The following is a 13198-nucleotide window of genomic DNA, read 5'->3' as shown; positions in this document are numbered from 1 at the left end:
AAAAGGTGTTTGGCCGTCATTAACATACACTGCATTGCACCTGTGGGCTGAGATTTGGAGTGTGCAGATAGTTTCTTTTGGAGTCACTGTGGTTCGGATAGGCCTTTTAAGACCAGGCTGCAGGGTTTACATTTGTATTTGACATGTTCTACTACTAATTATTTATGTTTTTTCATATTGTGATAAATATGTGCCACTATGAACCAGTCAGTGTCCAGCATGCAAAATTAAACACTGCCTTGGTGCTCACATAATCTGACTACAACCCCTTTCAAGATGCAAGGACATTTTGAGAGACACAATGGTGTGTCTTCTCAACAAAAGAATGTTTAACAAAAAAGGAACTTATTTCATTGTACTAACATTGTAGAATTACTCGTTTTAAAATTGCACAATGTTCATTTCTAATGAGCACTTCCAGTATATGTTGTAGGCATAATAAAATACGTGAAATTTGTCTTTCTGAGCAGAGAATATTTTCAAAATCTAGAATAACCATACACATTATTTTTGTGGTATTTCAAAGTATACAATAGAAGTGTACCAGACTATCCAACATGCAATGATACATTCCTAAAGGAGAAAGGGGGAACTCCCTCAGGAATTGTCAAATGTCACAATGTCATTGGTGTCAAATAGCACCAATGATGGTTCCTGACTGTTTTTCAGAACCTCGACGAGCACTTTAGGAACATAAGAATTACATGTCTTTATGTTCAACAAATATGTCTATGATAAAAAGATTGTAGGCTTGAATCATTAAGTACAAAACGCATAATGGGCTTGCGGTTCATTTCATTTTTCTCAACACTCATCCTAACCCTAACATGAACCTTATATACTCATTAAGACAGCTTCAGAATTTGGAGAGGAGGATAAAATGGCTGTGACATCTGTCACTCCCTTGCAGTCAGAGCTCCATCAAGCATTCTCATTTAGCTTTTCCTCTACCATATGAGGAGAGCCTCAAAGAATGTGGAGGTGTCTCAGGTGAAATGATGGCTATGCGCATTTCCAGTCCGTATTGCAAGAACATCCATAGAGAATTATGTTTCGAGGCTAGGCTTGATCAGAGGGAAAAATGAAATCATGATCTCTGGAACATATTACATTTTAACTGCATTAGACTTTTGGCCGACTTTCTGGTGCCAATGCCCAACACCACTCCATAAGATTTCCAGTTTGGGTATGATCATGGACGACCAATTAACCCTTTATTCTCTGATTTGGTGTTCAGTCCCTTCCTTTCAACACCCCAAATGAAGCTTGCAATTCTTTCTAGCTCTAAGAAAAAGCGCTTTGGAACAATATTTCACCAACCCCGAGGAAGGGAGGGCAAGGGGCCCCTTCAAGAGTGTAAGTTGCACTCTACAAGCAATTAATAAAATAACATAGGATAGTTTGGGTAGAAGGATATTGCTGTCTGCTACCAGTGGATCCACCACAGGCTAGCAAGCCAACCTTCCCTCCACCCCTGCATGAGCCGCTCCAGCTCAACGAAATGGCTGTGCATTCAACCCTGTTGCACTGACAAGAACGTTGTGGGAAACCTGACAAGTGGCATCTGGGCCAGTCTGTCCATCTCTCCCATGTGGCTGTGACAGCGATAACCCACCACCTGGTAAGCAGGTCCTGCCACCAACCAGGAGCCTGGTGTGCTCAAGTGGGGGAGGGGAGAGAAGTCCTGCTCAAGCACACCAGGCTCCCGATTGGTGGCAGAACATGCTCAACAAGTGGTGGGTGATCACTGTAGCAGCCCCACGGCAGAAGGAGGACAGAGGTGCCCAGATTCTCCTTGTCAGGTTTCTCACAGACCTCTTTTCAGTGCAACCGGGTTGAATCCACAGCCACTCCAGTGTTTCTTCCAATTAACCACCTTGCTCTCTTCCCGCTTTCTCTCTTCTTTCTTCCCCACTTTTGATTATGTAACCATCGGCAGAGATGCACCATGTCAGAAATGTCACCGATTCATAACACGTGCACATGTGTGTAACCTTTTAAATATGTAACAGCCTTGATAAACACGTTTCTGGGGTTTCTGTTGGTACACTTGTTCAGAGGAGAATTGCCTAGCATTTCGGTGCTGGACTGCCCCAGGGCAGGACAAAGACTGATATGTTTGGGATATTTCTTCTCTGTGAAGGATAATGAGCTAAAGACTCTGGGTAAGTCTCTCGTAACCAGCACTAATGTCTGGCAGAGGGACTCCCAGGACCCCCCCTTGTTAATTTGCATTTTTAAGTAACTTTGGGTCTCACCCTAAGTTACTAGGGGAATCCAGACGTGGACCCCTTGCTCACTACTCTTAGAGAGGCACAGATCCACCCTACTGATGAGGTCCAACCAGACCGAAACACGTGTCTGGGGTTTCTGTTGGTACTCTTGTTCAGAGGAGAATTGCCTAGCATTTCGGTGCTGGACTGTCCCAGGGCAGGACAAAGACTGATATGTTTGGGATATTTCTTCTCTGTGAAAGATAGTGAGCTAAAGACTCTGGGTAAGTCTCTCGTAACCAGGACTAATGTCTGGCAGAGGGACTCCCAGGACCCCCCTTGTTAATTCGCATTTTTAAGTAACTTTGGGTCTCACCCTAAGTTACTAGGGGAATCCAGACGTGGACCCCTTGCTCACTACTCTTAGAGAGGCACAGATCCACCCTACTGATGAGGTCCAACCAGACCGAAACACGTGTCTGGGGTTTCTGTTGGTACTCTTGTTCAGAGGAGAATTGCCTAGCATTTCGGTGCTGGACTGCCCCAGGGCAGGACAAAGACTGATATGTTTGGGATATTTCTTCTCTGTGAAAGATAGTGAGTTAAAGACTCTGGGTAAGTCTCTCGTAACCAGGACTAATGTCTGGCAGAGGGACTCCCAGGACCCCCCTTGTTAATTTGCATTTTTAAGTAACTTTGGGTCTCACCCTAAGTTACTAGGGGAATCCAGACGTGGACCCCTTGCTCACTACTCTTAGAGAGGCACAGATCCACCCTACTGATGAGGTCCAACCAGACCGAAACACGTGTCTGGGGTTTCTGTTGGTACTCTTGTTCAGAGGAGAATTGCCTAGCATTTCGGTGCTGGACTGTCCCAGGGCAGGACAAAGACTGATATGTTTGGGATATTTCTTCTCTGTGAAAGATAGTGAGCTAAAGACTCTGGGTAAGTCTCTCGTAACCAGGACTAATGTCTGGCAGAGGGACTCCCAGGACCCCCCTTGTTAATTCGCATTTTTAAGTAACTTTGGGTCTCACCCTAAGTTACTAGGGGAATCCAGACGTGGACCCCTTGCTCACTACTCTTAGAGAGGCACAGATCCACCCTACTGATGAGGTCCAACCAGACCGAAACACGTGTCTGGGGTTTCTGTTGGTACTCTTGTTCAGAGGAGAATTGCCTAGCATTTCGGTGCTGGACTGCCCCAGGGCAGGACAAAGACTGATATGTTTGGGATATTTCTTCTCTGTGAAAGATAGTGAGTTAAAGACTCTGGGTAAGTCTCTCGTAACCAGGACTAATGTCTGGCAGAGGGACTCCCAGGACCCCCCTTGTTAATTTACAGCCTTGATAAAGACCCACGCAGTCGAAACACGTGTCGGCTGACCACAATTGGGACTATGTGTCCATATGAAACAACTGATGACAAATAAAATAGCACTTAAAACTGACCCTAAACAGTGTGGCAAATCCACTTTTTGAAACATCAAACAAATTGCAAGGTAACCAGGATAAACGCCATATCATACAATAAAGGAGTTGTGGGCTTCACCTCAAACCCATCCTGCGACCTGGCAGCGAATAAAAAAAGACACCACAACAATCACCAGAGTTTAGCAAGGACGGTTCCATATCTAGGGCCCCATCACAAAGACTCTTACCTTGAGATCACACTCACCTTCCCAGCAGAGTTTGGATGTGCTTCTCGCTCCAGAAGGATTTCTGCCACATTTATCTTTCCATACTTAGCAGCAACGTGCAGAGGCGTAAATCCTTTCTGAGGAGAACAAGAGAAAATCAGGGTCCAAGTGATGAGATACTGACAGGGTGACCAAGTTAAGAACGTGAAGATGCTCACAATGTAGCTTACTAGAGACCAGAGTGGGAGGCATGGACTGGCCCAGGGAGTAAGGTGTGATTCAGGGAGAGGTCCATGTCAGAAGTGTTTGGAACTCTAGGAAGTGGGAGAGAATCAGGAACCACCCCATGCATGAAATACTGGAGAACCTAAGCCGAGAGTAATGAAGAGACGTTTGATTAGTAGGAGGTCCCAGATAGACTGTAGGAAGATGACAGGGCAGAAAGGCCCAGATATAAAGCAAATATGTCAAAACAGAAAGGAAAGAAATAATCATGGAGATGATCAGGCATTAGATAAGGGGAATAACAGCAAGGAATTAGGATAAGGCACAGGCAGGGAGTATGAGGTGGCACAGGCAGTATATATGTTCAAATTCAGAAGCAGTCAAAGGAGAAACTCCACAAGGTAAACAAAGCCTTGTCAAGAAGGAGGTAGAGGCTAATGAAGTAAGTGTAATGACCCATGCAGGAAGCAATAAAAAAGGCCAGAGTAATTAATGACTGAGGGAGAAACCCTGCTAAGAGGTAAAGTAAGGATGAGGCCAGAGGTAAGGGGGGTAAAAACAGAGAGACACAGAAAGGTGGAAGGAGAACTTCAGAGAGGAGGCTAATCTGTAAGTAGGGCGAGGACCAGGCAGAAAGCAATGAGAGACTCTAAGTAGTAGGGAGAGGCCCAAGCAGGAGGAGACAGGAAGAAAGGCACAAAGATAAACCCAGATAGGATGGAGAAAACTCAGGCAGAAGATAAAAGGAGACTTGTGCAGGGGCCTAGGAAGAAATAAAGGCAAGACGTGGACAAGAAGAAGGATAGTCGCAGGCTAAGGGCATGCCCAAAAGGAAATACAAAAGTTAACCTGGGGCTTAGGAGTCCACAGGAGTGAAGTTTGAGGAGTTTTGGGACACACTCTACTATTTGAAGAGAACTGGGACCTTCCAGCAGTGAAACACTATTAAAGGCAATGTCCTCTAAGAAAAGACTAACATCTAATGAGTGAGATTTCGTAGGTACTTTCTGGTAAGGAGGTACTGAAACCTCTACCAGGAAGAAACTGGTGTTACACATTTTTTTAGACAAAACATTTATTTTATTTGCTCTTGTTTTAAGATTCTCGGAGGCCTGGCACTGATTCTTACAAATAGGAATGGAGAAAATCTCTGATGTCCATGTCTAACTTGCACATTTCTAGTTGTTTACTTTAGTATACATTTCATAGTAATGCCAGTATTCTTGTAGTGCTTTTTATTTATTTGTTTCTTGTTTTCAGAGTTTTCGTACAAAACGAAAGGTATTGGTGTTTTCAGATTTTTACTGTTCCAGTGTACCTAGCTTATTTTACTAGAGGGGTACCCTGCAGGAGAACCTCGAGAATCTGTGAAAGAGTCAGAATAACAAGTTACTTACCCATGGTAACAGACTTTTTATTGGATGTTCCTGCCGCCTATTCCTCATCTTTGATATATCCAAGTCTGCTTGCTTTCGAATTCTTTTTTCTTAGGGTCGAAAGTTGTGTGGCTTCGAGTCATGGTCTTCAACAGCCTCGGTAATGTCCCTCGCCGTGATGTTGATGTTGGTATATGAAGCACGCCGAGGTGACAGTTACCTCCGTTCCATTTTTTCCCTTTAATTTGCATGCTCTGCCATAGGAGGAGACATTCTTGACGTTGCGAGAAAGGAAGGTGTAAGACACAAATTCTAGGCAAGCAAGACGGGAAGGATGGGAGGGTCATGAGAAATACGTGGGAGGAACATTCAATCGAAAGAACGCTACCATCGGTAAATAACTTGTAATTCAAATGAATTGTGTCGTCCCAAAACTCCTCATCTTTGATACACCCCGATTGCAGTTTGTGTGGGGACGAGGGTGCAGAGAATTTCCATTTATTAATGTCATGGGAGACGGCTTTGCCAAATTTGGCATTCTCTCTTGATAAAGAGTCTATTTAGTAAAATGTGCTGAAAGTATGAAGAGACAGTTGCCGCTCTGCAGATGTCCTGCACTGTCACTCCTCTGTCTAGAGGGGAGGAAGCAGCCACCCCTCTAGTGGAATGTGCCCCTCAAATCTTCGACCAAATCTTTTCCTGCCAAAAAGCAGCATTGTTATACACATGACAATCCATCTGGAAATTGTTTGTTTTGTGACCGCTAAACCTAATCTCTGTCCAGTGTATCCAACGAAAAGCTGGTCATCCTGGTGAACATTTGCTGTTTGTGAAATATAATAACTTAATACCCTTCTAGGGTCCAGACGATGGAGTCTCTCCTTCCCTTTTGGGGAGGAGGATAAAAGATTGGTAATACTATCCGTTGTGAAAGGTGGACCTCCGACACAACTTTTGGAAGAAAAGATGATCGAACTCTTAAAACTACTTTGTCCTTGAAAAAAGACCTGAAAGTAGGCTTTGAAGGCAGGGCTTGTAGCTCACTTACCCTGTGGGCAGACGTGATAGCTACTAAAAAGGCAGTCTTTATTGTAAGCATCCTCAATGGACACGAATGTAAGGGCTCGAAAGGAGCTCCCATAATACATTTCAATACTAAGTTCAAGTCCCATGTTGGCACAATAAAGGGAGTAGGCAGGAACACATTTGTTAAACCCTTAAGAAATTGTATTACAATCGACACCTTAAAGTACAATCCCTCATCAGGAGATCACTTAAAAATAGACAGTGCCCCCAAGAAGCCCTTCTTCGGGTCCACTTGTAACCCAGTGGGACAAGTGGTCTTCTAGCCAAAAGCAACACCTCCATCAGGTCTTCGAGCCCACTAGAGAAGATCCTGAGCGACCTTTGTCGGGACCGGAAGAAAGTCTGTCATTCAGCCAAAGAATTGAGACCACTGGGATCTGAGAGCCCACTGAAGGGATCTCATCCTCAGACGGGCTTCTGGCACCAGAAAAATGCAGGATGCCATGAGGCCAAGCAACCTTAGGTAGTCGAAGGCCAGGAGATGTTGGGCACTATGACATTTTTGGACCATCTACGACAGATATTGAGCCCTTAACTCGGGTGGCAAAGTTTTTCCCGAGGCTGAATTCAGGACTGCTCCAATAAATTGAAGCTTATGTGAAGTTGTCAAGTGGGACTTCAGTGGCAGATGGATTGAGATTACTCAGAGACTGTTCCGGAGAACAAGCCCTGATTAACCAATCATCCAGGTAGGGGTAGATGTGAATCGCCTCCCTCCTTAGACTTGCTTCCACCACTGACATAAGCTTGGTGAAGAGCCTCTGGGCTGAGGTGAGCCCGAATGGCAGAACCCAAACTGATGAGAACCGCCAACCGCGAACCTCAGGTACTTTCAGTGCTTCTGAGATCCAAAGACACCAACCAATCCTGGTGTCGAAGGGCCTGAAGGATCTGCAAAGGAGTTACCATCTTTAACTTGTCCTTCCTGAAGAACTTGTTCAAGCATCTGAAGTCCAAGTTGGGTCGCACTCCGCCGTAATTCTTGGGGATTAGGAAGTAGGGAGAATACCAACCCTGGTTTCTCATCCGCTGCAGGTATCTGCTCTGTTGCACCTTTCTTCAACAGGATGAGAATCTCCTGTTGGATGAGCGGATCTGGAACCAAGGTAGATCTGGCTTTTAAGGGGCAATCCGAAGGTTTCTTTAAGAATAGAAGGCAGTAACAGTTGGCTACCGTTTATAGCACCCATGCATCGTTATTTTTTTTTTAAAACAATTGTATTGATTTATTAACAACAGTGTAACTTACAGACTGATATATTTGGTCACATAACAATATACAGCCGATTGTGTCTGTTTGTTCCCTTGCCCCCCCAACTTCCCCAGCGCACTCCCCAGCCTAGTCCACCTTTGTTATTTTGAACACAATGCATTTGGCTGTATCAAGTATATACATTGACTATAGTCGGCCCTTTATGATGGTGCATTTATGACCATTTGGGTCTCGTTATGAGCAGAGGCCATCAGTTCCTGCAAAATATGCTTCCAGGAATCTAAGTCTACATTTTGTTCTCCTTGACCTCGGCGGGCTGCTTCTTGCCACACTGAGGTTTCTGCCAGCGTCCATTTTTGGAGGTCCCTCCACCACAGGTGTACTTCCGGACTCTTGCACACTCTCCAACCCAGCGCTATCCTACGTTTCTCCAGGATGCATGCTAGGTCTTTCAACTTACTAACATGTCTTGCTTGCTTCAGTCTTGCGAAAATACCAAGCAGACAGGCTGTGGGAGATCTTGTGTCTAGTGTTATACCTGCCTTGGCTAAAGCCTGAGATATCTCTTCCCAGTATTGTCGGATCTCCGTACAAGCCCAGAACTTGTGTACCAGGTCCGCATTAATCAATCCACATTTCGGGCAGGCCTGTTCCGTTGCCTTGCTGAATTTGGCTAATTTCTCCGGGGTTAGATACGCCTTATGAGTTGCGTATAACTGAATCAACTGAAGCTTTACATTTCTGGACACTTTTTTATGGAAAGCTATCGCGCTGCCTCAGACTTTGTCTGAAAATTTCTCCTGCAACTCTGCTTCCAGCTACGCCTGGTCTGCGCAAGCATATCCCCCAGACGTGACATTAATAACTTGTATATTCTCGATACTGCATGCCCTCCTTCTGAAATATCGTAAATCGTTTCTATTGTTCCATCTTCCTGCAGTTCCCTGTCTGTTCCTGGCCATTTCTGCTTTCATTTGGTGAGAAATGAAGCATAGATTATGTGTTGTCCTTCATGTATGCCTGTTTCTGAGGTAGGTGCACTAAAGTTCATCAGTCTCCCCTCTCATAGTACGTCTCCCCCCATGGGTTCCCAATACCTCCTCACATTTAGTCTAAGTTGTGGATCCTCCCCTTTTAGTGTCACCAATAGGATCTGGCGTAAGTAGGGTTGTTCTTTATCTAGAACGCGACAAGCCCTATGCCACATTGTCCTGCCCAGCCTCAGAAGCAGCATGGGTTTCAAGTCTCGTGGTGCTACGGTCCATATCACCTCTTTCAAAAAGAATGGGGTACATGCTGGCTGTAGCAACAACTTATCCTGGGTCTGTTGATCCGACAGCCAGTTTGTGACGGATTGAAGTTGACACGCCATGAAGTATGCTTCAAAATTGGGCACTTTTATACCCCCTTGATCGTACGGACTCTCCAGTTTCGTTAGTGTCACCCCGCATCTCGAGTTGTGCCATAAGAAGCTACGACATGTGGTATCAAGTTTCCTAAAAAAGTCTTTAGGTATGTCGTACAGGACGTTAGTTAAGTAATGAAGGAGCCTCAGGAGCACTACCATCTTCAACAGCGCGGCTCTCCCCATCAGTGAGAGCGGCAATCTGGCCCAAAAAGTCATGGATTTCTCCATTTTATCTACCGCTTTTAGTGTGTTCTGTATGTGTTCTGTTTTAAGATCATGGAAAATGTCTACTCCCAGGTATCTAAATGTGTTCAGCTCCAATTTAATAGGTAGCGCTGGCAATGCATTTAGGGGTTTCCCTCTATACCCTGCTAGGGGGAACAAACATGACTTTTGCATGTTGATCGTGATACCAGATAGGTCTGCATAGCATTTGAACACATCTAAAATATACGGTAAGTTGGTATCTGGGTGCTGTAGGTATAAAAGGAACAAGTTACTTACCTGTAACTGTTGTTCTCCAGCATGGGTCTGGCATGGATTCACATGCTCATGAATATTCCCCGTCGTCAGGCTGGGAATCCTCAGTAAAGAAAAATCAGTATCAGTTTTGTTTCTGATCTGTCTTTCGTAGTAGTAACCAATCACTGATCTCTGCGTCATACTGACCACAGCCAATGACTGCCATCTCCCTAAGCCCCGCCTCTGGCAGCCATCTTCAGATTTGGTAGCACGTGAAGTGGCAGTATGACCAAGTGAAGAGCCGCAGAGGGGTAGGCGGGAGGGTTCGCATGTGAATCCATGCCAGACCCATGCTGGAGAACAACAGTTACAGGTAAGTAACTTGTTCCTTCTCCAGCATGGGGTCTGGCATGGATTCACATGCTCATGAATAAAAGAATACATAGCAGTACACACATGCACAACCACGAAGGTGGCAAAGGCTCAACATTAAGCATTACATCCAAAAGTCAACATTAAGCAATTCTTAGCTCCTCACCGGGCTCACCTTAGGCGAACAGGTTGCGCAGCACTGCTTGGCCGACCCTGGACTCCTCCCTGGAATCCCGATCAACGCAGTAGAATTTCGTGAAGGTGTGCGTCGACCTCCACGTAGCAGCCCTGCAGATGTCCAGCAACGGCACACCAGATCGGAACGCTGTGGTAGCTGTGATCGCTATGGTGGAATGGGCTCTCGGACGGCCAGGCAGCTTTCGGTTTGCCAACCTATGACAGTACATGATACAGCCGGAGAGCCATCTGGAAATGGAAGCCTTCGAGAGAGCCTTCCCCTGATTGACAGGTCCAAAGTTCACAAAAAGTTGTGACGTCTTCCGAAAACTCTTTGTGCGGTCCACGTAGAACTTCAGCACTCTAGCCACATCCAGCAAGTGCAAAGTCCTTTCAACCGGCGATGAAGGCGACGGGAAGAAAACAGGCAACACCAAGGGTTCGTTGAGGTGGAAGTCTGATGGCACCTTGGGCATGAAGGAGGGGTGCGTCCTGAGCACTACCCTTGTGTCTTGAAATGTCAAGTACGGGGGCTTGCAGGAAAGGGCCTGGATCTCTCCCACCCGTCGTGCGGAGGTGATGGCCACAAGAAACGCTGTTTTCCACGACAAGAACTTCAACGGAGCTGAGTGCAGAGGCTCGAACGGAGGTCCCATGAGCTTGGTCAGCACCGCGTTGAGCTCCCACGCCAGGGCCGGGGCCTTCACCGGCGGGAACGATCTGAACAGTCAGTTCATGAATTCTTTCACCAGACTATGAGACCACAAAGACGTCCGTCCTGTGGTTCTGGTGTATCGGGAGATCGCAGCAAGATAAATCTTGATGGAAGCGTGCGCCAGTCCAGCCTTGGCTGGCGTCAGCAGGTACGGCAGTACTTGAGGAGCCGTAATCCGTAGAGGGTTAATCTTCTGTGCGTCGCACCAGACAGAGAACCTCTTCCATTTGTGTCCGTAGCATTTAAGAGTTGAGGACGCCCTGGCCTTTGCAAGAACCTCTCTGCAGTCGGCCGGTATGTCGTAGCCTCCAAACTCTAACGCTGCAGGAGCCAGGCCTGCAAGTTCAGCGACTTCGGGTCGTGATGGAGGATGGCGCCTCCTTCCCCGGAGAGAAGATCCGCGTCCACTGGCAGCTTGATTGACGGGGACGCTGACAAGTCCAGAAGGTCCGGGAACAATATCTGCCTCGGCCACGCAGGTGCAACGAGGATCATCCTGCACTGTGACCTCTTGAGCTGGTTGATGAGCCGGATCAGCAGCGGCAAAGGAGGGAACGCATATAGGAACAGGCCCTCCCAGGGGAACGAGAAAGCATCCCCCCTGCTCCTCGGCTGGGGAAACCTGCTGGCGAACCTCCGGCACTTGGAGTTCGTTGCCGTCGCGAACGGATCGATCTGGGGTGTGCCCCACCGTCGGAAGAGCCGGTCCACTAGATCCTGTCGTAGTTCCCACTCGTGGCACGAGCGCAGCTCTCTGCTGAGCGAGTCAGCGATGGTGTTTTTTATTCCTGCCAGATGAAACAGCACCAGAAACATCCCTTGGGCGACGGCCCAATGCCACAGATCCTGCGCCTCCTTGGACAGGGCTGGGGATCTGGTACCGCCCTGCTTCCTGATGTAGAACATGGTGGTGGTGTTGTCGGTAAAGATCCTCACCACCTTGCCCTTGAGGGTCGGAAGAAAGGACCTCAGGGCCCAAAACACTGCAGAGAGTTCCAGGACGTTGATATGGAGGGACTTCTCCGTCGGCAGCCAAAGGCCCCTCGCGTGCAGATTTTCGGTGTGCGCTCCCCACCCTTCCAGGGAGGCATCTGTGGTCACTGTCTTCTGGTGGCCCGGGGTCTGGAAGTCCATGCCCGCCGTCAGATGCGCGCGGGTGCCCCACCACCGGATCGCTCGTCGGAAGCTCTCGTCGAGTGTGATCCTGTCCTCGAAGCTGTCCGTCGTCTGGATCCAGCGAGCGTCCAGGAACTCCTGTAACGGGCGCATCCGAAGCCTGCACAGGCGGATGAAATAAATGCAAGAAGACATCATTCCGAGGAAGGACTTGATGGACCTCACCCTGGCCGCGTCCGCAACCAGCATCCGCTGCATCTTGCCCAAGATGGCCCTCATCCTTTCCTCCGACGGAGAGGCCAGAAGCGCCACTGTGTCGAGCTTCTGTCTTGCGCGGGCACCAGGTGGGACTTGGCGTAGTTTATGGAGAATCCCAGGTCCGTGAGTAGTTGGACGGTCCTTGCCGTGTGCTCCGCGGCAAGCTCCTTTGTCTTTGCTCGGATGAGTCCAGGTAGGGGTAGACGTGGATCCCCTCCAGGCGCAGCCGCGCCGCCACCGGTGCGAGGCACTTGGTGAACACCCTGGGTGCCGACCTCAATCCGAAGGGAAGGGCTCTGAACTGGTAGTGACGCCCTTGGACCACGAATCTGAGAAACTTTCGGTGTCCCTTTAGGATGGGGATATGGAAGTAGGCATCCTCCAAATCCAACGACGACAGGAAATCGCCCACCTCCAGTTGACCCAAGACGTGCTGGAGGGTGACCATCCGGAACTTCTGTGCCTTGATGAATTTGTTCAGTCGTCGTAGGTCCAGGATGGGACGCCATCCTCCCGTCTTCTTCTTCACGAGGAAGTATCTTGAGTAAACTCCGGAGCCCCGAAGCCTCTTTGGGACGAGCTCGATGGCGCCTTTCTTGAGCATCGCCTTTACCTCCAAGAGAAGTTGAGGGACGTGATGTTCCTTCCTGGCCACGGGGGGGATGCGCGGGCACTTCTTTAGAAACTCGAGCGCGTGACCCTGGGCCAGGGCGTCCAGCACCCAAGGGTCGGTGGAGATGGACTCCCACACGCTGACGAAGCTCGCGAGCCGGCCTCCCACCGGGGTGCTTCGGTGGGGGCACGACCCCACGGCCGGTTCAGTCCTGCTTCGACGAGGCTTTGCCGCCTTGTCCTCCTTGGCGACAACGGCGGGGTCCGCCCGACTTGCCTCGTCCCCTGTAGGCTTCCTGTGACGACCAACAGGCCGCTTAACGA

The 13198-nt window shown here is 48.1% G+C and overlaps 1 protein-coding gene across 8 annotated transcripts in view; it reads right to left on the bottom strand.

The window, feature by feature from the left end:
• Positions 1-13198, bottom strand: part of ANK1 (ankyrin 1) — a 2823483-nt gene that overhangs the window by 1721012 nt on the left and 1089273 nt on the right. For all 8 annotated transcript variants that reach the window (XM_069617665.1, XM_069617670.1, XM_069617666.1 and 5 more), the window contains one exon: positions 3893-3991. In XM_069617665.1, coding sequence (XP_069473766.1) covers positions 3893-3991 — 99 coding nt within the window. The remainder of the gene's footprint in view (positions 1-3892; positions 3992-13198) is intronic.

The sequence above is a fragment of the Ambystoma mexicanum genome, chromosome 10 (assembly GCF_040938575.1).
Source record: "Ambystoma mexicanum isolate Mex_15411 chromosome 10, UKY_AmexF1_1, whole genome shotgun sequence".
NCBI lineage: Eukaryota > Metazoa > Chordata > Amphibia > Caudata > Ambystomatidae > Ambystoma > Ambystoma mexicanum.
Note: the sequence above shows the minus strand (reverse complement) of the source record. Positions and strands in the feature narration are given on the sequence as shown.